A 23,196-nucleotide genomic window follows, 5' to 3' on the forward strand; every position below is an offset into this window, starting at 1 on the left:
GGCAGGCTGAGCTTGGCTGTCAGGACAATTGGTCTCTACAAGTCAGCTAGCACTGATGTTAAGCAGGCAGCCAGAGGTCAGCTTGGCTTTTGGTTAACAGATTTTATTTACCATTTACAAAAGACGTTGACTGCATGCAAGTTGTAAGGATGCTGCATTGCCTATGGAGGGCAAACATGATCCAGCACAGCCCTGTCCTGAAACCTGTACCTGTTTGTTCAGTCTGGGCTCCGGGCTTGTTAGAGACCAACCCTTAATACAGCTTGGGTTGTGGACTGCAGAAACCCTGGCAAGGAGCCTGCACACCGGCACATCTGAGTAACACCTTCAAACACCAACTCAAAAATCAAGAAAACCACGTGTGCATGTAATCTGTTTAAATAAAATCACGGACATATTCTAGAGAGGTTATTAGTGAGTGGAGTGAAACGCAAAGAATTGTTCCGTTTCTCTCTCTGGGCACCCATTTAGATTTCCTCTTGGCAGATTTCCTTAAAGTCAGACGGAACTTCTTTGCATTAATAGAGGCCTGCATGTCATCTCTGCTGGGGGCCGGGAGCCCTCAAACCAGGTCCCTGCCACCAAACTGCTATGTGGCCTCTGGCAATCACTCCTCTAGGGAACTCATTTTCATCATCTTGGCAAAACGGAGCCTTGGCTGGATGTGCTGCCCAGCTCTGGTCCTCTCTGACAATGGCTGCCCTGGGCTGCACGGGGGATGTAGTTGGGGGGTGCGGGGTGGGGAGGGAGGAGACATGGAAGGGAAGCTATGCCATCACCCAGCTCAGGTTGCGGTGGATCAGTGGCAGCGCCCTCACCCAGCACAGTGCCCCCTGGGGGTGCTTGGAAGAATAGCTGAGGGGCTCCCAATACTTTGTGGAAGAGCTGCACCCCAGAGAACTGGGCTGCAGAAAAATACTTTACATTTGTGCTGCTTTGCACTTGGTTAAAGCCCCTGTCGCTACTATTTGTTTTGATCCTCGCCCCAGACCCATGAAGGAGGCAGACTCACTTTCTTCATTTTCCAAATGAGAAAGAGGATGAGCAGGAAGTGCAAGCAGCTTTCCCAAGGTTATAGCAGGTGAGCAGAAGAGCCAGATAAAAATGGAAGTCTCCCCAGATCTCAGCCCTGCACTGTCTCTTCAAGGACTTCTGGTGGGACAGCTCCTACAGGGACTTGATGCTTTTCCAGATATCTCTAGGGCTACCAGCGTAGCTCCAGCTATTTCTGGGACCAGGGCAGGCCCATGTGGGCAGAGCAGGGGCCCACAGTCCTCCAGGGGCCCATACCATCCTCCACCTTGCAATGGCTTTTAGGCACAGGCCCACAGTCAGCGCGAGTGTTCAGTGCACCTTTGCCCTCCCCTGCTGCATTTGGTCTCCTACAGCCTGCAAGGTTCGCTGACCCTCAACCTTAGTCAGCATTGAACCTCCTTTTTCTGCTCCTGCATTTAGCTGAAGACTTCAGGATCCAGGTTCTAGTCGACCTTGTCACATGTGGCCAGGGCCCTGCTCCTGGACTGAGAAAGCTGGGGCCCCAGCGGGACCCAAGAGACACTGTGAGGTCTGGGGTTGGTGAATAGAAGACATAGATCTGGCTCCTCGTCAACTCCCAGCCTCTGCAGAACAGGGAGCATTGAAGCTGTGCCGAGGACCTGGGTGATGGGAAAGTATTTGCCAGTTGCATCCATAACCAGAGAAATAAATTCCTTGCCCAAGGCACTGTCCAGAGCCCTGGATATGGGGGTTACACCATTGTACAAAACAGGGGTGACCCTAAGGAGCAGAGCTGGGGCGTATGGCCCAAGCAGCTGGGCAATTGGGTTGGGAGAGAGGGACCACAGGACACGTTCTAGAAGTAAGCCTTGTTATGCACATTCTTCTTCTCAAACTTTTGCCTGAGCTCAGAGACCAGAGCTGACTGGACGGGTCTTCCCGCAGCCTTGGGTTTTGCCGAGGCCTTGGGTTTTGGTGATGGATGGGGTTGCTGAGGGGCGAGTGAGCCAGAGACCGTAGGCACCATCCAGTGGGCTGGTCCCATGCTGGGTGCCATGCTGGGTGGTGGAGGGGGAGCGGGGGCTTTGGGGGGCGGTGCGCTCCCCAGGCTGTTGTTGTTGCAGTTCTCATTGGGAGGATCCTCTCTGAGCACAAACTTGTCAACGGCCTTGGTCCTTCTGAACTTGAGCCACTCGATGCGGCCGGTGCGGGGTGCGGGGCTGGGCCGCTTGCGGAGCACACGCCGCACCGGCAGGACCTTGTTGGACTTCTTGTTGCGCCAGAAGGTGGCGGTGGAGATGAGGACGGTTACGGCCACAATGATGGCCATGATGCCGGCCAGCACACCCACGGCCTTCATGGGGTTGTCTTTGGTCTGCATCAGGAAGGCAGCCATGGGGTTTCGGGACAGCATCTGGAAGAAAGATGCATTCGGCTGCTCCTGCCTCGTCCCCGGAGGACAGAGCAGGGGCCGTAAGCTCCCTTAGGCCTGATGGTTTTTAAGCTTTCTGGGGTCAGGCATCCCTTGGAGAATCTGATGAGCACTATGGGCTTCATTGCAGAAAAATGCACACAGAGAAAACACAATGCATGCACCCCTGCAGAAAAATGCACACAGAGAGAGCACGATGCAAGCACCTCTTCTGGATGAAGAACTCCTGCATTAGCTGCTACTGCTTTCCTTTGATTGGGGGGAGTGTGTGTCACGTTTGCCCAAGTGCCTTAGGAACCTCTTAAGTGATGACTTCCTGCCAGACCCTGAGCTGAGAACTACACATAATGATTTTACTTCTGCCTTTCAACACCCATGTGAAGGAGGCATCATTAGTCCCATTTTACAGAAAGGGAGTGGAGGCTTAGCAAAGTCCAAAGTCACACCATTACAAAGTGTTGAGACTAGGATTTCGACCTGATTTCAAAGCCTGTGTGTTTGATGGCACAGGTGGTCTTCGAGAGCATTGGGCGGGCGTCTTTGGAGGAAGGTGGTCTCTCTCCCTCTGGCCATGTTGCAGCAAGGCCTGAGCTGGTCCTCTGACCCTCCCCCCCCACCCCCCAGATCAGGGCTCCGTACCCACCTCAGTGTCTACGATGTCAATCTTGAGTAAGGCCGTGGTGCTGAAGGATGGGGAGCCGCGGTCCTTGGCCTGCACCTCTAGGGACCATGTGTGGTCCCCGCTGGGTGTGACGTTGTGCAGGGCATCCAGGGAGCGGATGGAGTTCTTGAGCCGGATCTCCCCCGTGTGTGCATCGATGTCGAACACGTTGGCTGGCTCCGCGTGGGTGATGGAATAGTCCACCAGGTTGTTGGGCTCCTCTGCATCCTGGTCTGTGGCCTGTGCACAGAGAGGGACAGACAGAGCTGGGCTTCGAGGGCGATACTTGCGTACCCTGGCTAAACCAACATGTCATGTAGAGCTGGCTGGGCTGAAGGGAAATGGTCCTAATCCTACTTGAGTGAATGGAGCTGGGAGGGGAATTGAATGAGCCAGGGTGGGTCTGTGCTTGGCTCGCTATGTGTGTTGTAGCAATTCATTCTCAGAACAAGTCTAGGCAGTCCGTATTGTCAAAAAACAAAAGCCTGGAGGCTGAGTGACTTGTCTAAGGATGGAGAGGTAGAAGGAGGTGAGCTGGGATCCAGAGTCAAGTCTGTTGGGTTCCAGGGTTCATGCTTTTTCCGTATCGGGAAGGCAGTGCAGCGGGGAAAGCAGTGCTGTGAAAGCAGGCAGACCAGCTGTGTGAACTCAGGCAAACCAAACGTGCAACCTGCCTGAGCCTTAATTTTTTTTATGTGTAAAGTGGCAAAAATATCTTCTTTCTCAGAGGTTACTTCTGGGTTGAGGTGGGGATGAGGGTATAAAAAGTACCTTAAAAACCCTTGCTTATTTCAGGAATCCAATATATTTTAAAAGAAATTCTTATGCCACAGTGCCGCTTGCAGTTGCAGGAACAAGACTTTTAGGGGAGCTCAGCTACCTTCGAAGCCCACCTCAATTTTCACTGGGGTCCCCAGCACCATTGTCTTCTCCTGGACGCTCTTTCCAAACTGGGGGTAGTGGTCATTGACATCCAGCAGCGTGACGAACACCTCGGCTAGGCTGTACCTGCCCTCCATGTCCTCCGCCTTCACATAGAAGTTGTACCTGGCAGTGTCCTCGGCGTCCAGGTTGGCCCAGGGTTGGGTGTAGATGATCCCAGAGGATGGGTGGATCAGGAAGCTGTCGGGCACAGAGAGCGCAGGCAAGGGTGTGCACAAGCACACTCACGTACACGCGTGTACGCTCACAGAGGTGCACACGTGCCTGCAGTAAGGAGCCGCCTACAGGCAGGGGCGGTAATGCATCAGGCAGCCTCCCCAAGGCATCCCTCCTGCTCCTCTCCGCATCCTCGAAGTCTGACGCAGGGAAGCAGGACCACCCACCTACTTAGCAGTCTATCAATGTAGAACTTAACCTGAGTCATAGCCCTTCCCTCTCCTCCCACGATCTGCCCCTTCCTAGCCCAGCACTGCTTGCCTGGCCCCCAAGGCCACGAGCCCCAGCTCCAGGCCATAATGCTGTCCCTTCTTCTTGCAGACTCACCTCACCTGGTGGGTCCCCACATCTCTACCTCAGGCTCTCTACAGCTCCCCTCCATTCCTTGCCCCCAGGCTCACCTCCCCGACCCAGGTCCTGTTCTTCCCGCCATTAGCACAGATCCTCCTCCACCCTCAGCCTCCCAAATCCCTTGCATGAGGTCCTGTCCGGGATTCTGGATCTACTCACAGGTCTGCCCCGGATCCATAGATGGAGTATTTGACTTCACCCCAGGGACCTGTGTCTGGATCGACGGCCTGGAAGAGAGAAAGCTCCCAGTGGCCCCTGCCCTTTTGTCAGGGCATGTTGGCAGCTCTTGCTTTCAATGGCAAAACAAGGATTTGGGGGGTTTGCCCAGCTGGGGAGAAACTGATCTGGAGGCATGCTCTGGAGCCCTGCTCTGGAGCCCTAATTTCGCCCCAGGAGATCTCAAGTATTGGAGGAACCAGATCTGGAAGGCCTTATATTTCTCATTATATGTCCTCATTATAGTCCTGTGAGGTGCTGTTATTCCCACTGTATAGAAGAAACTGAGGCTCAGAGAGGGCAGGTAGCTTGTCTAAGAACACAGCCAATAAGTGTGGGCTTCACGATTCAAACTGGAGCCCCAGTTTGTCTGACTTCACAAGGCCCCCTTCACCCCCAGTCCCTGGGTCAGCCCCAACCCACTGTGACAGCCAACACGTTGGAGCCCCCTGGGGCATTCTCGGGGATCCTGGCAATGTAGTAGTGGGAGGTGAACTTGGGGACATTGTCATTGGTGTCCAGGAGCTGGATCACGATGTCCGCTGTGGAGCTGAACTTCTCTGGGGTGTTCACTTCGATGGCCAGGAGCTGGGGAAGGAAGGAAAAGGAGGACTTGTCTGGGTGGCAGTTGCTCTGCAGAGAGCCTGCCACTTCCCGTCTCAGTATCATCCCTGCCTTCTCTGCCGTTTTCTTGGCTGCCAGCCAGCTATGCCTGCCCCCACCTGCAGGGGGCACCCCTAAGGCACACATCATTTCCCTCCCCACTGACTGCAATGCCCGTGTCCTTACGGTTGCCATTTGCATTGGGACCAATTTCTTTTGCTCCATTGATTTGCATATTCCTTTTTTTTAAACTTCCATTTAAAAAACTATTTTGCTTCATAATATACTTTAATATCTGTTAGAGCAAGTTCCTGCCTCATATTCTTTTTTCCTGAATATCCTGACTATTCAGGTTTATTTCTTCAGATAAAAACCAGTATAATTGTGTCAAGCCCCCTCCCTCCTCTCCTAAGGAAATTCTGGGTAAGACTTAATTGAGGTGGTGTGATTCTTTATTAACTGATGAGAATTTGCATTTTTAAACAGGGTGTGTCTTTATATTTCTTGCATTCTTTATGTCCTTTTGTTAAATTTGTGCATTTTTTTTGTCATTTAGATGCTGCATATTTCCTGTTATGGTAATTCCTAGAAATTTTATCTATTAGTTGTTATTGTAAAAGTGATCTCTTATTCCATTATTCTCATTGCTAGATTTTGTACATAGGAAAACTATTAGATTTTGTGTATTACCTTTATAATCAATCATGTTAGCAACTTTGCTGTGTCTAACAGTTTTTCGATCATTTCTTTTATATTTTTCTAAGCAAACAATCACATCATTTAAAATAATGATGATAATAATAATGATAATTTTTATCTCTTCCTTTCTAATGTTTGTACCTTTTGTTTCCTTTATCCAGGAATAATGTTATTCTAGGAATAGTGTTAAAGAATAGTGGTGAGAGCCGTTATCCACGTTTTGTTCCTGACTTCATAGAATGCTTTTAGAATTTCACTTTTATCGATTGACTGATTGATTGAAGTATAGTTGATTTACAATGTTGTGTAGAATTTCACTTTTAAGCATGATGCTAGCTATTGGTGTCTATGCATTTATAATCATAAATAATTAAAACAATTTAAATAATATCAACAAAGTATTTTTCCTTTTTATTAATATAAATTATATATTTATGTATAGTATGCATTATTTATTTATGTTTATCATTTTAAATAATTACAAGTACAAAGGAGTATTTCTTTCATCTTCTGCTAAAGTTTTTAACAGAATAGATGACATATGTCAAATGTGTATGAGAAAACATCTATCCTGAGGATCAGATAGTTTTCTTCTCTCAATCTATTCACATGGCACATTGTATTGGTAGTTTTTCTTTGGACCCCCCTCCTTGCATTCCTGGGGATAGTCGCAGTTTAGAAGCGGGAGCTCAGTGAGGCTGTGGGAGCAGTAGGAGAAGGTTCTTGTATCATGATTCTTCTCCCTCTCCACCTGCTCCTCAAATCAGCAGGAGGGGCAGAGAAACTGAGAGGAAAGGAGTAGGGCCAGGAGGGGCAGGGTGTGACAAGGGACCCCTTAGGAATGAATCTAGGTGCTGCTGCGACCCCCCCATTCAGGGTAGTGCAAAGCATCACCTACCTTGAAGGTTAACACTTTGAACTTTTCGAAGTCAATGGTGGCTGAGTTCTCTACAATGATCGTGACTTGGGCTTCATTCAGGACCGTCTGGGGGACCACTCGGAAGATGCCCCCAGGTCCCACTAGCCGCAGGTTGAATTTGGCATTGGCTCCCTGGGCAACAGTTTGGAGAAAGGAAACAGGGAAGATGAATGAGAATAGAAACTCATTAGATAGTCACGCTGTGCAAGAAGCCTTCACGTGCTCTTGACCCCGGGAGGTGAGTATTATTATTTCTTTCTATAGGGGAGGTGATCAAGAATCAGAAAGGTTGAGCAGACTATGAAGACTAAGCAAGGAAACAAGCACAGAAAGCCTAGCCCTGAGCCGGGCACAGGAGGCAAAAGGCCACATTTGCGATGTCTGGAGGGTCAGACGCAGAGGTGCTTTTATTTGACTGGCTTTTTCTTTTTAATTGATTGTGAATATCTTTAGGCCAAGCAGCTAGTCTTTGATTATCTACCCTCCCTCCTCTCTCTCTTGGTTACCCACTCTTGCTTCATTCATTTTGTGACTCTCCAGGCCCCTGTGACATCAGCAGGAAAGGCTCATGCAGGCTCAGCTTTGGGACTTGGTCCCATGTGGTTTGCAGGAAGACAGGGTGGAGGGCAGGACCACATACCTGGTCTGAGTCATTGACAGTGATCTTGAGGCCCCGCAGGATCTCCCCCTGGGGCGGGTGCTCATACATGGACAGCTCAAATCTGTTCTGGGGTCCACTCTCTCCATAGAATGTCGGTGGATGGTTGTTGAGGTTCACGATCCGGATGGTGACAGGGGCCATGGCCTGGGCAGCTGGGGTCCCTGCAGAGCTGACCTCAGTCACCTGGGGTGGGGACAGGTGGCTATGGCTGTGTGGCAGGCTGATTCCAAGATGGCCTCAATGATCCCTGCCTCCTGGTATTCATACCTTTATGTAATCTCCTCTTTTTCAGTGTGGCCTGGCCTAGTGACCTGCTTCAAACTGAAAGAACATGGCAGAGGTGATGAGATATCACTTAGTGATTAGATTAGGTCATGACTTCTATCTTCTAGCAGGCTCTTTTGCTGGCTTGGATGAAGCAAACAGCTGTGCTGAAGAAGCCTGTGTTCCTAGGAACTAATGGTGATGTCTAGCCAACAGCCAGCAAGGAACAGAGGTTCTTAGTGTGACAGCCCACGAGGTACTAAATCCTGCCAATAACCATGTGAGCTTGGAAGCTAATCCTTCTCCAGTTGGGCCTTCAGGTGAGAACCCAGTCCCGGCTGAAAATTTGTTGGCAGCTACGTGAGAGACCTTGAAACTGAGGACCCAGCTGAGCTGACCCTGTCCTCCTGACTCACAAAAGCTGCAGGATATAAATGTGTGTTGTCTTAAGACACTAAGTTTGTAGTGATATGTTACAACAGCCATAGGAAACTAGTATAGTGCTATTACTAGTCCTGTTTTACAGGTGAGGCAAGAGGAGTGAGGCAGTCACCTGGGGTCACACAGCTGGAATAGGAAGAAGGTAGATGTGTCTGATTCCTTAGGCAGTGTTCTCTCCACCTCACCGCACTGCCCTCTCCTTGCAGCCAGACGTGGGTTCAAACCCTAGCTTTACCATGTTCTGCGCTTGTATCCACTTGTCCAGGGGGAGGCTGCAGGGAGGGGAGGTGTGGCGATGCAGCAGTGGATGACTAATACAGGCTGCAGAGCCGGGGCCAAGAGTCCACAAGCACCTCAGGGACGGGTGGCAAATACCATATGAGGCCCTGCAAGGGCTTCCTTCCGCTTTCCTATAAGCATGTCTGGTCTTACCTATCCTAAAATTACCCTCCCTGGCCCCTACTCCATCACACACTAGCTGCTTCCTAACTCTTCTTTAGTAGAAGCTTACGCCCTCTGCCCCCTTTCCTCCCATTCAATGCTCAGCCCGTCCCCAACTCAGATGCTTCACACTGACTTCCATTCTGCAGGTGGCACTGCCCGCTCCCCCTCCCCCTCCTGAGTGTGCTGTCCCCTTGGCTAAAGTGGCTCCACTTTGCAGGTTGGACTTGACCCCTGGTCTCTCCTTCCCTGGCTCCTCCGTCTTCCTCACTCTTATCCTGTGGTGCTCCCGCAGTGGTGTTCTTAGCCGGTGGCTCCTCTCTCCCCCAAGCCCTCCTCTGGGTGGCCTCATGCCCTCCCCTCCTTTCACAGCTACCTGTATGTGGATGCTGTCTGCCCTGAAGTCCAAGCCTGTACCCTCAAGTTTGGATGTTTCAACTTGAATGTCCCCGAGGCACCAAAATGCCTCATGCCCATCCTATTCAACTTGCCTCCTCACCTGTGTTCCTGATGGCATGGTACCACCCTGGATTCATCCCTCCCTCTCCTTTCCCCCACCCCTCACGGCCCTGTTCCGTGGAGCCTGTCTCCTTCACAGTTTGCCGTTTGTCCATTTTTACCATTCCGCCTCCGCTCATCCCCACGGCTCCTCGGCATCTGTCACCTGGGCTGATGGCTTTGCTTCCCTACCTCTCATCCACTTCCCTCCAAACCCAAGTTGGGACCAGTGCTCTCAAATGCCAGGCTGAGACTGGTGCCAGAATCACCTGGGAGCTCAAAACATGCAGAATCCTGGGTTTCCCCCAGACATACTAAATACCCATCCTCAGGAGTGTGTCCTGGAAATCTTTTTTTCCCAAGCTCTCTGATTTTGGGAATCCCACTGGTCTAGTGAGCAGTCAGAGTGAGCTTTTAACAAGACTCTAATTCTGCTTAAACCTTTCCGTGGCTCTTCCCTGCTCTTGGGCAGGACTAGCTACGTAGTTTGCAGGCCTAGTGAAAAATGAAAATAGGGGGCCCCTTGTTAAAAAATGGTTAAGAATTTCAAGACAGCAAGAGCAGAGCGTTAAGCCCAGCATGGGACCCTTCTAATTGTGGTTCCTGTGTAATCTCACAGGTTGCATGGCCGCAAAGCTGGCCCTGTTGCAGGGAAAATCCATGCCTCGTATTCAAGGCCTTTGCTCCTCCGGCACCACCTGGGGTCCAACCGTCTCTCCTTTACGTGCTGCCTGTGGACTCCTGGCTCCAGTTCCACTTGACTCCTCATTGTCCCCCTGCTGCATCATGTGTTCTCACCTCCAGCCTCGGCTCATTGGGCTTTCCTAGCTTTGCAATGCCTCCGCCTGCCCCACCCTAACCAGTGCTCCCCAACACCAGTCTCCACTTGCTGGGTCCTACCCATGTTCATGGCATCGCTGCTTCCATCCTTCCTTCTCCTGCCTCATCGCAGGTCCCCTCGCCAGGTACTACCTCTTGTAGGTGCTCCTTGTAGCAACATCTAGATCCTTCCTCCCTAGATCCTGCGAGCCCGGGGGGGTAAGGGGGGAGCCCAGGTCTCATCACCTTTGGAAACTTTCAGGGCCGAAGGGTGGGGAAGGCCAAGCTCGTGGGAGGGTACCTGTACATGCAGCTCATACACCTCTCTCCGGAGCCGGGCAGGGCTCTGGGTGATGGAGATAGCTCCAGACGTCTCATTAATTTCAAAGGCTCCATCAGTGCCTGTCAGAGGAGAGATGTGCCCTGCAGTTCTGAACAAGGCCACATGGTGGCGCAGGGTGCCAGACGTTCCTCACACGTTATCTCATTCAAGTCTCCCCTGTTATCATCTGTGTCTTGCCAATGAGGAAACTGAGTCTCAGAGGGGCTAAGTAACTTACCTAAGGTTACACAGTGAGTGCAGAACTGGGACTCAAACTCACTACTTTCTGGCTCCCAGGTGCTCTGGTATTTTGCTTCTTGTGTGTGTGTGTGTGTGTGTGTGTGTGTGTGTGTGTGATGGAAAGAGAAAGGAGAAATAAAGAGGTATAGAGGGAGGGAGATGGGCGGTGGAGAGAAGGAGAGAAAATAATGGAGGGAAGAAAGAAAAAGACTGGAGGAGGAGGAGTAGAGGGAGATGCAAGAAGACAGGAGAGGAGATGGTGTGGTGTGGGCCCTTGGTAGGTGTTTGAAGGATTGCAGCGGTGGAGGGGAGGGAAGGCAGCCAGAGGTCTGCATGCCTGGGGAGAGACGCCTGTGTGTGACAGTGGGCACTTTCACACGTGTGTGAGCTGCTGGAAGGGGAGTGTGTACCAGGCATGTCCCAGGGACAGGGTCAGAGGAGGTGATGGTGTCTGAGTGAGAGCATAGAGACGTGTGCATGTCTGGGACCAGGTACGAGGTGTGGTGGTCCCCTGGAGGGGACCAGCTACTGAGGGCTGAAGAGCCCTCCCCAGGGCTGGCTCCTCCTGCCCAGTTGCTGCCCAGTTGTGGAAAGAGCCAGCAGACTTAGGTTCAAACCCAATGGGAACTTGGGATAATTTAGCTTCTCTGAGCCTCAGTTTTCTCACCCATGTACAGGGCTAGTACTAGGGACACGCAAAATCATCACTGCATTTAATTCACTGAATTCAACTGTATGCTCTAGGCTAAAACATTTAAAAGCATGAGAAAAACAGATGGCAATTTAAAGAGTATAAGAAATCTTGCCACCCCTTCCCATTAACGAGGTATGCCCAGGAGCGTGTGGGAACATGAATTGGCACCACCTGTGTCACTCTCAGTATCCACCCTTCCCCGCCCCAGCCCCTCCCTGCCCAATGCATCTCTCCCTGTTGCTGGACATAATGAGAAGCAGGGACCAGAGCAGATGCCCAAGGAGATGTGCCGCCTCCTGCAGGGACCCAGCCACTCTTCTCCATGCATCTTGTGCTTCTGGCCTATAGATGAGGAAACTGGGACCCAGAGAGGTTGGGGATCTCACTCTGGTTACCCAGCGAGTTGTAGCTGCAGCCCAGCAGTGAGCCCCAGACTCACCGTTCACGAGGCTGTAGAGAACACGGTTGGGTTTGCCGCGATCTCCATCCATGGCGATGACCGTCAGGACCTCTGAGCCCTTGTGGGGAACAGGAGCAGCTGCCTGAGGCCGATGGGGGATGCTGGGGCTCTCCCTTCCCCAGATGCGGCCCCACAGCGGGAAGGTGAGGGGAGGTGCCGCCCACACTCAAGAGCCAGGTCTCTGTGTGACCCTATCCTCGCTCTACTGGGAGCTCGTGGCCCCCTGGCCTTCCAGGGCTGGAGGGAGCGCCTGAGCCCCGCTGCTTGCCCCCCCACGTGGCTTGGCACATGGGCTGCCCCCGTGGGTACACAGGCCTCCTGCATGGGCCTCGTCTTCACACCTCTTACACTGCCTCTTTCCCCGTACACCACTCTCAGGCCTTGCCTCTACTGCCCACCCTCCAGCCTCACCCCTGTTGCCTCATCCATCTTCGGCCTTCAGAGGTGCCTGAAAGGAGAGGTGGGAGAGGGCCCAGGCAGAGGGTGTCCAATGCAAAGTCCAGGAACTAGGATTTTATCCTGTGGCGCTGGGGGGCCGTTCGAAGGCTTTGGGAAGTTGCCCGACCTGACAAGCGCTGCTCGATCCTGGTCTGCCACCCCCTCCTGGTCTCCCTACTCAGGCCCGTCTCCCCGGAGGCCTATCCATCCTCAAGGCAGCTTCCTGACTGTCCTCTCCCCCGCGCCCCGGCACCTCCTTCCCCCTTAGCTCCTCAGCAGGACCGTCTGGGCCTCGCCCTGCTCTGACCTGCGGCCCCCATGGGAGCAGCCCGGCCTTTCTCTCTCCCTCACTCTGTGCCCTTCTGCACCACTCGGCTGCCAGCATCTGAAAAGGTGACGTCTTAGCTTGGGCCCAGCACATGAGTGGTGCTCAGTAAGTGTTTTCATTGTTTTATAAAGTTGGGAATAATCAGAATCCAGGGAAGTGAAAATCGATAATGCAATTCCATTCCATGGAGAGTTCTTGAGCCGTGGCCACGGGAGGTCTGGCTGGGGGGCATATAAACACATGGGTTCACCCCAAGGAGGGGCGTGCTCGTGGAGGGGCGTGCCTGGCATAGGAGCAGACATCAACCAAAGATGTCGGCGAAAGCAGTGCCTGGGCTGAGCTGAGAAGGGCAGGAGGCATTAGGCCCATGGGCGCGTGTCAGGCAGAAGGAAAAGGGTGCAGTGGCGAGAGGGCTGGGCTGAGTAGAGGATGGTGCGGGCTCCCGGGTGGAGGGGAGGCCGGCCCCTGGATGCCAGGCCCAGGACTGGAACCTGAGAGGCCAAAACACAAAACACGGGGGTGGCGGGGCTGGGGGGGAGGCGCAGGGAGGAGGGATGGAGACAGCACTGAAAGGGGAGGAAGCTGAGGCCAGCCTTCCAGCTGGGCCCGCGTGTGATGTCCGACAAGGGTTGTGGTGATTCAGCAGCAGACTGTGGGAGAACTACCGGTTTGAGGGGCCCCAGGCTACAGGCTTGGAGGGAGGGAAGCGAAAGGCACCTCACCTCCTGTACGAGGTGGAGGAAAGGGCCACCTAAACCAAATCATCAGCTCTCTTCCCAGCCTCTCTTCTCAGCCCTTTTGAAGGGCTGACATGTACAGCTGGGCTGGCGTAAGCTTGACTGAGTGAAGAAATGCCTGGAAGAGCCTGGGCACCTGGTAGGTGCTCCACACACGAGCAGCTGCTTCTTCCCGGGCCTACTTCCCCATGCAAAACGACCTGTTTGTGGCCTGAGTCTGAGCGGGTCCAGAGCCAGCCTCCACGTGAGCCGAGGAGTGCGACCCCGGGTCGAGCCCAGCCATCCAGCAGGGGGATCCTCTGGCAGGGCAAAGGACAGGGCAGGAGGTGTCCGGAGGTGACACTGGGCTGAGGGGCGCAGCCACCCACCGGAAGGGTGTCCTCGTACACATAGCCGTAGTAGGGCGTGCCCACGAAGACAGGGGCCATGTCCTGCACGTCCTCCACATTGACTGTGACCGTGGTGGTGGCCGAGAGCGCCACGTCGGCCCCTCGCAGCCTCCCTCCGCCATCCTGGGGAAGGGTCGGAGAGGGAAGAGAGGTTGGGCTCTGGAGTTGAGCAGACTCCCATGGAATCTGGCTCCTGTCACTTACTGGCTGCCCTCCCTGATTTCTGTTTGCTTCTGTGTCACCTGGAGATAATTTTGCCCTCAGACGGGTGTTAGGAAAACTAAATGAGATGATGCATGAAGGTCTTCAATCAGTGCCTGGTATGCAGTAGGCGCCCATAAGCATTCCTTTGGAAAGAGGGTTAGGTTTCTCTCCAGGGAAATCATGTCTGATCAGTAGCAGAGGAGGAGGGGGTCAGAGCCAAATCCCCTCTCCCAGCCAGGAGCCAAGCCTCAAACACTCCTGAGGACCTGCTAAGAGCGTGATGTGGACCCGCGCCTGAGCGTCTATAACGGAGCTGTGCGCCCACCAAGCCAGCCCTCATGGAGCGACTGGCAGGCAGGGCCGGCACGAGCCTCCTGGTGCAGACTGAGGGGGATGGCCTGTGGCCAATACGTGACCAGCAGGGGCCTCTCTGGAAAAGAAAATGGGGGGCTGAGAGGGACGGCTGGGGTTTCCTGCCCTCGGGAAAGAGCAGCCGCTTTGGCTGAGCACCTGCTGAGCTGCAGATCCCATGTCACACACTTTAGAAGTATGAGGAATTTAGTTAAGTCTCGGCGGGGGGGGCAGATGGGAAAACTGAGGCTCAGAGAGGGTAACTGGTCACACAGAGAGGAAGAGGAGGATGAGCAAGCCCGGGCAGAGAAACAGAGGTGCCCAGAGGCCAGGCTGTGCAGATGTGAGGGCCAGAAGTCTCCAGGCACGGCCACCTGGGCCTACAGAGGAGAGCCAGGCCTGTCAGTCCTGAGGGGGCATACGCCCTCTCCCAGGAGGGAATGTGCCCTCTCCGGCTCACAAACACCAGCCTCCCTGGAGAATATGTCCATGTCTGGGCAGGCTCCACTCAATAGAGATTCCGAGCAGCTGCACCCCCCCCATCCCCTCCCCCGGCATCGTACCTTCTGCCCCGAGCTGCCCCCCAACTGTAGAACCTAGCTGCTCCAATCCAAGGGCCGCTTCCCCTGACGGAGGCTGAGGAGAGCCCAGATGCTGCACTCCTCCCTCTCTGTTACCTTGGCAACCACAGCAATGAAGTGGGCCCGGGCCTTCTCGTAGTCCAGGGTGGCCCCAGCCTGGAGGCGCAGGACACCACTGTGGCGGTCCACAGAAAACTTGGTGGAGTGTGGATTCTGTAAGAGCGAGGGGCAGGCTGGGCCTTGGGGAGGGACCCGGGTGGCCCCAGGATCGCCTGCTCTGCTTCCTGAATGGGGGTCTTCACCGTCCTTCCTTCATCACACGAACTCTGGTCTCAGGGCTGAGGTGCAAAGGGGCCCCTGCTTCCTAGGGCTCTGGGTTTCCCCTCCCTCTCCCTCCCTCTCCCTCAGTCCAACAAAGACGTTCCCTTCCAGCAGGGCCTCAGCTCTTTTCTCGGCTCAGCTAGAAAACAACGGGGCCCAGCTCAGGGCTAAGCTCTGGCCTGGAGTTTCCAGCAGGCAGAAATGTCAGCAGAGTGCTCTAACCTAGAGGAGGTGAGGGCTGAAAGCCACAGTGACAGAGAGAACCTTCAGGCTCTTCCAACCCCTCCATTAAGTGACTGTGGGTCAGTCAGCAGCACCTGGGTAGGGGGTTGGGGAGGTCAGGTGGGGACAGGAGACAGTCCTCAATCTGAAGAGGGGTCACTGTGTGTCAGGAGCTGTTGTTGGAGCTTGACACGTATTTAATCCTCACAACTATCCAGTGAGGATGCGCTTTCAACTTGCCCATTTTACGCATGAGGAAACTGAGCTGGGAAAGTCATACAATGATTGAAGCCCCATGCGTGGGAAGCGGTGGAATCTTTCCAGAACCCGTGGAGCCCAGGGGCTTTCTCCAGAACCTGTGTCTCTAGCCACTGAGCTATACTGCCTTGAAAATGGTGAGAGCAAGTGATTAACCGTGGAGAGCGGAGAAGATGCTGCGGAAACAGCAGCCGTGGGAAGGAGGGCAGTGGGTTCCGGAGGAGCCCAGGGAGAGGCAGGAGGTGCGGGGAGGGGTCTCTGCCTTCGACAGGGTGGGATGGATGGACAAGGGTAGGGTGGATGGACAAGGGTGGGATGGATGGACAAGGGTCAGGTGGATGGACAAGGGTCGGGTGGAGGTGTCACAGCTCTGCTCATTCTGAGAGTTGCCCCTTCTGCCTTTGTTCCTATTGACAATTCTAGGCCCAGGCAGGTTTCTTCTACTTTGTGTGGGTGCAAAGTGCCCAGGCCATCTTCTGGGGGAGGGGTTGGTGGGGGGAGAGCTGAGGGTCCTGAGATCTGGGGAGAGGGAGGCAGGTCAACTCAGAGGGAGCCAGGATGGGCCAGTCAGGGGAAGATGGCTTCCTCTCAGACCAGTCTTAGGTCCCCACCTATTCATCCCACGCCTGCATTTACTGAGACCTCTTTGGGTGGGATGCACCACCTGTGACAATCTTTGGGAATAGTTGAGGCACTGACCTAAGGGCTTTAGTGATGGAGATGGGGGCTGTCCAGGTGTCCCCGCTAGCCCAGGCCTCTGGTTATTTCCTGTGTGCCCCACCTTACCTTCAGGAAGTAGGTGACACTCCCTCCAGAACCTGTGTCCCTGTCCACTGCATGGACCTTGGCGATACTGCTCCCGGCAGGTGTGTCCTGAGGGGTCACAGCCACAGAAGGTCAGTCCCAGGGGCAGTGACAGATGCTCAGGGAACTGGGGTCTGGGGGCACGGGAAGGTGGAGTCAGGGGAGTGAGGGGTGAAAGAGAGGTGAAAGGTGGTGACTGACCCAGGGAGCATCCAGTAGGAGGAGGGGCCTTGATGGAGGAGACACACTGGAGTCAGAGCGGGGTCAGGAAAGGGCAGAGGAAAGGAGGAACAAACAGATATCCTCCCCCTGAGAAGAGCTCCAAATAGACAAAGGCTTTAAATATGAAATGACTGTAAACAGTTAACAAACACAGACATATTCAGTATCACCAGGGATCACACACGTGCAGTTTAGAGCCAGCGCAAATATCTTTCTCCTACTGAATTAGCAGACATTTAAAACTCCCAGAATCGCCAGTGTTGGATAGGAACCAGGAGACAAACCCTTTCTCACATCCTAGGGGAAAGGCAAACAGGTGCCATTCTGGAAAATCAGTTCGGCAACACCTCACAGGCACCCATGCTTTGACCCAGCAATTTCAAATCATTCCAATTAGAGAAAGGAACTCTTATGCTCAGAGTTTGTTGTTTGATGTTTCTTGTGACGGCAAAAATTTAAAGTATCTTTAATATCCAAACATAAAGGAACAGTTCAGTAAAGGCTGGAATATGCACTCAAGGAAAGCTATTAAAATCTTAGTTACCGCAACTTTACAATTACTGAGGAAAATTCTTATGTTATAAATTCAGTGAAAAATAGAATACAGAAAACATACGTTTAGTATAGTCACAACTATGTAAAACAAAGAGAAAGCAAGAACCTATGATCATGAAAATGATGAGGAGGAAATACCCCCAAATTTAACAACGTTGTCTCAAGCTGGAGGGATTAAGGGTGGTTTCTGAAACTCTTTTTTTCCCTACTTTTCTGTATAATTCACATTTTCACAATAAGAGTACATTATAGGGAATTCCCTGATGGTCCAGTGGTTAGGACTCTGCATTTTCACTGCAGGGGGCGAGAGTGCAAAAAAAAAATAAGTGCATTATAATTCTAATGGAAAATGGTCAATGAACATTCCTTTGGAATAAAAATGTGAGGGGGTGGCAACAGAGGTGGCGGGAGGACACAGAGAGGAGGGGTCTCCAGAGGGTAGTGAGTGACGGAGAGGGCTCTTCACTCCAATGCCTGGTCCCCTTGGCCAGGTCACAGGGCCGCCCAGAGGCCTGGGGCAGGAGTGCATCGGCCCTGCCTGGTGGCCCCTTGCTCACCTCGGGAACCTGGACAACGTAGGGCTCCTGGATGAACCTGGGTGCCTCGTCATTGGCATCAGTCACCAGGATAGTGACTTTTTCCGCCACCTGAGAAGGGGCAAAGGGGACAGGTGTTGGAGCATTGAGACCTTCTGGGTGATAAAGGGACAATGGCCTCTAACACCCTAGGTGTATGTCTCTGCCCCCTCCTTCCCCCTCCCTTCCCCTCCCTCCCTCCTTTCCTTCCCTCTTTTATTCATTCATGTGGCACATACTGTTAAGGAACTACTTGGTGCCAAGCACTGTGTTCCATGCTGGAGACAGAAGACACAGTCTGATGGTGTGAATTTTGCAGGGTGGAGTGGTGGGCAAAGAGCAACATATAAAAGAACAATGGTGATATCATTCAGGGCGACAACCACAGCAGGCTGGGCGCTGAGGGCTGGGGCCTGCACCACATGACTCTGGGGGCACCGTGCGCCCCAGCCTAGGCAAAGGCACCAGTTTAGGTGGCTACATCCAGAGGCCCAGAGAAGAGGCATCTGACCCAGCCTGCGGTGGATGAGAGCAGGGAGGCCTCACAGAGGTGTGAGAAGTAAGGTCTGCAGCTCTTTGTCAGGTGAGAGGGAAGGAGGAGGAAGGTGTGTCAGGAAGGAGCAGCAACACGGGCAAAGGCAGAGTGAAGCACATACGTGGGTTCAGAGCGCATAAGCAAATTTAGGGCTACACGGCTGGTAGGGTGAATGTGGGAGAGAAGGCGGGTGAGGCTGATGGTGCTCTGAATGGCAGTCTGAAGCTTGGATTCCACCCTGAGGGCAGTGGGGGCCAGCCGCTAGTGCTTTCTGAGCTGGGATCTGTGGCCAGGTCTGTGCTGCACAGTGATGGCTCCAGATGTGGACTGAGGTCGGGGAGCCTTGGAGGGAGGGGAGCCCCCAGGATTATCCGGGAAGCAGTGAGGAGGGCTGGGCGAAAGTGGCAGCTGTGGGGAAGGAGGGGAGGGAGGAGGGGTCGGGTGCCCAGGTGTTCAGCTTGGGTGATGGGGCAGAGCCAAGAGCCAGGTGGGAGGAGATAGATGGGCAAGCAGGTTTGAGGAGATACTGCTTGAGGAATGTGGGTGTGCTCCGTCAGAAGTGCAGCTGACAGGTCTTGCTTTCTTCCCTCTCTCTCCCTTCCTTCACCTCTCTCCTATGAGCATGTTGGGGCAGATCTTGCTGGACCTCAGCTTGGGTTTGCTGGGAGCCCTGCCCTGCGTGCTGCCAGGGGCTGGCTAGAGGGTGTACTCACCAGATTCAGGCCGTCGGAAATGCTGATAATGGCTTCAATCTCATCCTCCCTCTGTGAAGCACAAGGACAAAGTGTCCAGGAGTCTGAGGCACCATAGGGACCCCTGGTGGCTGGGTGCATCAGAGGAGGCCTGGGCATTTCAAGGGAGCCCTGGAGCAGGGCGGAGTGGCTGAAAGCTGCCTCTGGCCATGCTTGAGACCTTATTTTGGGGCTTGGCCCATCAGAGGTTCTCATAAACCCAGAGGGTTGAGGTGCCAACCGAAAATGCACCCCTGTTAGAATGAGGAGAGATGCTAACGAGTGTGCTGGAGGACCCAGAAAGAGGTTTTTAATCCATTTAAAAATTTTCCTCTTTTTGCCCCTTCTCTCTCCCTCGATTCTCCATACTCTACAGTTCCTCAGAGGTCCAGGTCTGTGGTGTCTCAAGCCCTCCCCTTGACATGGTGGGTGTCGAGGTTCCCCAGGTCCCGTAGGGTGACAGGGAGGGGAGAAGAGTTGCACCTCCTCTGCTGTGTCCCCACAGCTGTTTCTGGGACCCACCCTTTCCTTTCTCTGCACTGGTGGAGTCTGCCATTGGATCAGAGCTGGCAGCACCCCACGGCTGAGGTCCAGGTACCTGGTCCACCAGCCTGGTGTGGGATCTCACAAGGGAAACATAGCCCATGCCCTGTCACCCGCAGGTTCAGAGGGCACAGAGGGGAGGAGATTTACGAAACTCAGACCCGCTTTCTAAAGCAGTCTTTCCAGCCCTGATCTGCTGGCTGAGTTTTCTGTGATTTATGGGACCTCTCCAAGGACGCTCTCTAGGGCACCTTCCCCCCCACAGAGGTCTGTCTTCATGCCTGGCAGGCAGTGTTCCTCACAGGTCCCCATACCTCTCTGTCCAGCTCTTCAGTCAGGGTTATGTTTCCAAAATTGGGGTCAACCGAAAAGACGCTTCTAGTGCTGGGGTCAAAGCTGATGTGGTAGGAGATGGGGTCTCCCTCAGGGTCTGTTCCATTCAGGGTGTACACATGAGAGCCTGGAAAGAGACAGTTGAGCACTCACAGCTGGCCCCGTCCCAGCTGGCTGCTTCCTACTCTTTTTCTTTATTCTTCACGACTATCAGCTGTTAGTATCTGCCACTTTACAGATTGTAATCTAGAATACAGGTTACAGAGGGCTTCAGGGCTGCTGGGTCTAACTCTAGGGTCTCTGCCTGGAAATGACTCCTGTCCCAGGAACCAAGACTGGGGATGGGGGATGAGGGAAAAGGGAGGAGCCTTAAGGTGGAGGGGTGACCCACGTGCAGCACTGTTCCCCATGCTTGGATTATTCAGGGAATTCTGAGCAGGTGCTTCTTTTACACTGCAGTGGTCCTTTTGCCCAGGGTTCCCAGACCAGGTGATGGAGAGAAAGTGTGAATCTCCCTCGTTCTCCTGCTCCAACTCTCCCTGCAGATCCCACTGAGTTCATTGTTCTAGGGCCATTTTAAAGCCTAGAGCCCTGGGGCTCTGGGACGTTAGTACTTTGCTCAAGGTCAAGCAGTGGGTAAAGGCCCCAGTGCTGAGGACTGCCGCTTGCCCCTGGGGCCGGTCCTGTCTCTGGGCTCAGCGGCTGGGTCTCCAGGACTGGCCCAGCTTAGGTCTCCACGGCCGCCGTGCCCTCCTTTCCTGCAACTGCCCCGGGGAATTCAGAGTGCAAACAGGGTGTCCTGGGAGTCACGGGTTCGGTCTCTATGTCCAGGGGAACGTGGGCCGCCCCTCCGGGAGACCTATGCGGGGCAGATGCCAGGCGTACTCACCCACAGGAGTGTCCTCCGGGAGGCTGAAGAGGGCCATGTTTCCGTTGGTGCTGCCCACCCCGTTGTCGAAAAAGTAGGGGGCGAAGTTGGCCTGGGCTAGGAAGAGAACACGGAACAGAGGACACCCGGACACGCGCAGGGACTGCTCCGCACCGGCTGGTCGCGCGTCTGGCCCACCCGCGGGCAGGCGGGTGCTCGGAGCCCAGCGCGCCCACCGGGGCCCTCGGCCACCACCTCCCGTGGGCTCCGGCTGGGCTCGGGTTGTCAGGGACACGCACCATCTGGCCGTTTGGAACTCAGGCAGCGGCCAGTCTCAGCCCCATCAATGGGCAGACTAGGAAACCTCGCCCAGAGAGGGGCAGTGCCCTGGCCAAGGTCACACGGGGAGGGGCAACACCCTCCCACAGCCCTCGGGGCGGCTGCCAAACCTCCGACCGTGCTTCTGAAGAAGCGGAGAGCAGCGAGACCCCCCCCCCCTCCCCAGTCCCTGTCCCCGTCCCCCATCCCGAGCCCCACTCTGGAAGTGAACGGTCCAGAACTGTCCCTGGGTCCGCCCCGGTGGCGCCGGCACCCATCCCTCGTCCCTACCGGGGCCCGCGGGGCCTGCGGCCACTCACCCAGGCGGAGGAGCAGCAGCCCCAGGGCCAGGACGGCCCGCAGGCCGCGCCCCATGTCTCCACGGGCGGGTCTGGTTGCTCCCCGCAGCCGAGGCCGGGCGCCGGAGCACAGAGCATGCCCTGGGCCCGCGACAAGTGCAGAGCCGGGCGGGGGCGGGGGCGGGGGCGGTGGGGGGCGGCGGCGGGAGGCGGGCGTGGGGCGGGAGCGCTGAATGGTGCGCAGGGCGCTAAGCGGATGACACGGCTCGGATCGGCGCCGCTGGAGCGCTCCCGCCCGCAGCGCAACGAGACCAATTAGTAGGTGCAGAGCTGAGGGGACCCGCTCCCAGCAGCGGGCGGGGGTGGGGGGCGGGAGGGCATGCCTCTGTGCTACCGCGACCTCTGCCCCCAGGTCTGGAGCGCAGGAGCCAAGGGGACCCCAGGGCCGCAGGGCACTGGAAAACTGGGACTTTTTCCAGGTCTGCAAATCCTGGTAGGGCTGGGCTCCACTGGAGTTTTCCCTTCTTATGAACTTCCTCTGTGACTGTCAGGGAGTTTGCCACTCTCTTTGAGCCTGACTGTAAAACAGCGGCAGGGAAAGGGCCCAACCTCAGCGCAGAGGGATTCCTCCCACTAGTCTCTAGGAGAAATGAGGGCGGGGCAGAAAGGGGGTGGGTGGGCTTTGGGAAGGGCATGGCCTTAAAAATCCAAATAGATTCCAGGGATGTGTCCCTGAAGGCTTTGGGGGTGAGATTTGCGGTTGGGAAAGGGGCAGATGGTGAGGGATTATCAGGACCACCTCTCTGAGATCTCAACCCATTCCTGTCCTGCCCCCCAGGCCAGGCTAGCTTTCCCAGAGGGTCCGATTACTAGTCTGGTCACTAGTGGGGGTCCACGTGTGTGCTGGGCAGCAGAGAGGGCCTTCAAGTCTCTAGTAAGGTGGAAGGCAGAGATTGCCAGGCAGCAGGCTAGTCTCCCTCCCCATCTGCGGTGCCCAGTTGTGACCATGGAGAAGCAGCAGGCCCACGCAAGCCTTGCAAGGAAGGGCGAACTGTTTGAAAGCAGATTCAAGCCCCATCATGGGACAGACTTGCTAACAGAGCTGGCCAACACAGGTATGGACTGTCCCAGGAGGGGTGAGCTTCCCATCCCTGGAAGACGTTTAGGCAAGCAAGGCGCTGCTATGGGGGCCCTGGGTGCTGACAGCTGGGAGAAACACTTAAGCTCAGGAGCCTTCCTGGGTGCTGATAAGTTTCCCTGGGCTGGACCTTCACTTTCTTGCTCAGACACCAGCATCTGGTTGAAGAAGCAGCCTGTTCTCCTTATATTCACAGGGTGTACAGGGCGGACACTTCAGGCCTGAGCTTGGTCACTCTCAAGGATACCCTTGGGAGGGTGTGGCCACAGACAGAGAAGACCCCTTTGTGTGCTCCCCAGAGAGGCTGGGGTCCCAACATTTCCTCCCCAACGGCGTTCACAGGAGTAGAGCATCCCCCATCCCCCGGGCCAGTCCCCCTCCATCTACTGTTAGCAAGAGTTAGGGATTCAGGCCAAGGAGAAGATGAATGAGCAGTCCCAGAGTGTTTGGCAATTTTCAGGCCCAATTAACCAAAACCCTTCATGTTGAATCCCCTTGGGCTCGGTCCTTTCACTGAAAAGGTGCACTTTATTTATTTTTTGAAAAGGTATAACAGTTATTTTTATTTTAT

General features: G+C 54.5%; 1 protein-coding gene across 2 annotated transcripts; it reads right to left on the reverse strand.

Moving 5' to 3' along the window:
* Positions 1-82: 82 nt before the first annotated feature.
* CDHR1 (cadherin related family member 1) lies at positions 83-21,665 on the reverse strand. Of its 2 annotated transcripts, XM_082424087.1 has the most exons (17): positions 21,509-21,665; positions 20,892-20,987; positions 19,984-20,129; positions 19,109-19,159; positions 17,843-17,932; positions 16,491-16,577; positions 15,000-15,116; positions 13,747-13,890; positions 11,855-11,933; positions 10,461-10,561; positions 7,676-7,879; positions 7,015-7,167; positions 5,238-5,402; positions 4,758-4,825; positions 3,983-4,211; positions 3,072-3,329; positions 83-2,410 (listed from the first exon to the last, which is right to left on the reverse strand). In XM_082424087.1, exons 1-17 carry the CDS (start codon positions 21,561-21,563, stop codon positions 1,853-1,855), a joined length of 2,601 nt encoding a protein of 866 aa, XP_082280213.1. In that variant the 5' UTR covers positions 21,564-21,665; the 3' UTR covers positions 83-1,852. The 2 variants fall into 2 exon arrangements, with proteins under 2 accessions (XP_082280213.1, XP_082280214.1); XM_082424088.1 differs by lacking the exon at positions 15,000-15,116.
* Positions 21,666-23,196: the final 1,531 nt, after the last annotated feature.

The sequence above is a fragment of the Balaenoptera physalus genome (assembly GCF_965194825.1).
Source record: "Balaenoptera physalus genome assembly, chromosome: 14".
Taxonomy (NCBI): domain Eukaryota; kingdom Metazoa; phylum Chordata; class Mammalia; order Artiodactyla; family Balaenopteridae; genus Balaenoptera; species Balaenoptera physalus.

Excerpts from the sequence above, each read along its gene's own strand:
- CDHR1 (XM_082424087.1), bottom strand. The coding sequence starts at position 21,563 with ATGGGGCGCGGCCTGCGGGCCGTCCTGGCCCTGGGGCTGCTGCTCCTC. Across the intron at positions 20,130-20,891 it reads CCCGGAGGACACTCCTGTGG|GCTCTCATGTGTACACCCTG; the intron begins GTGAGTACGCCT and ends GTCTCTTTCCAG. Across the intron at positions 11,934-13,746 it reads TGTACGAGGACACCCTTCCG|GGCTCAGAGGTCCTGACGGT; the intron begins GTGGGTGGCTGC and ends GTTCCCCACAAG.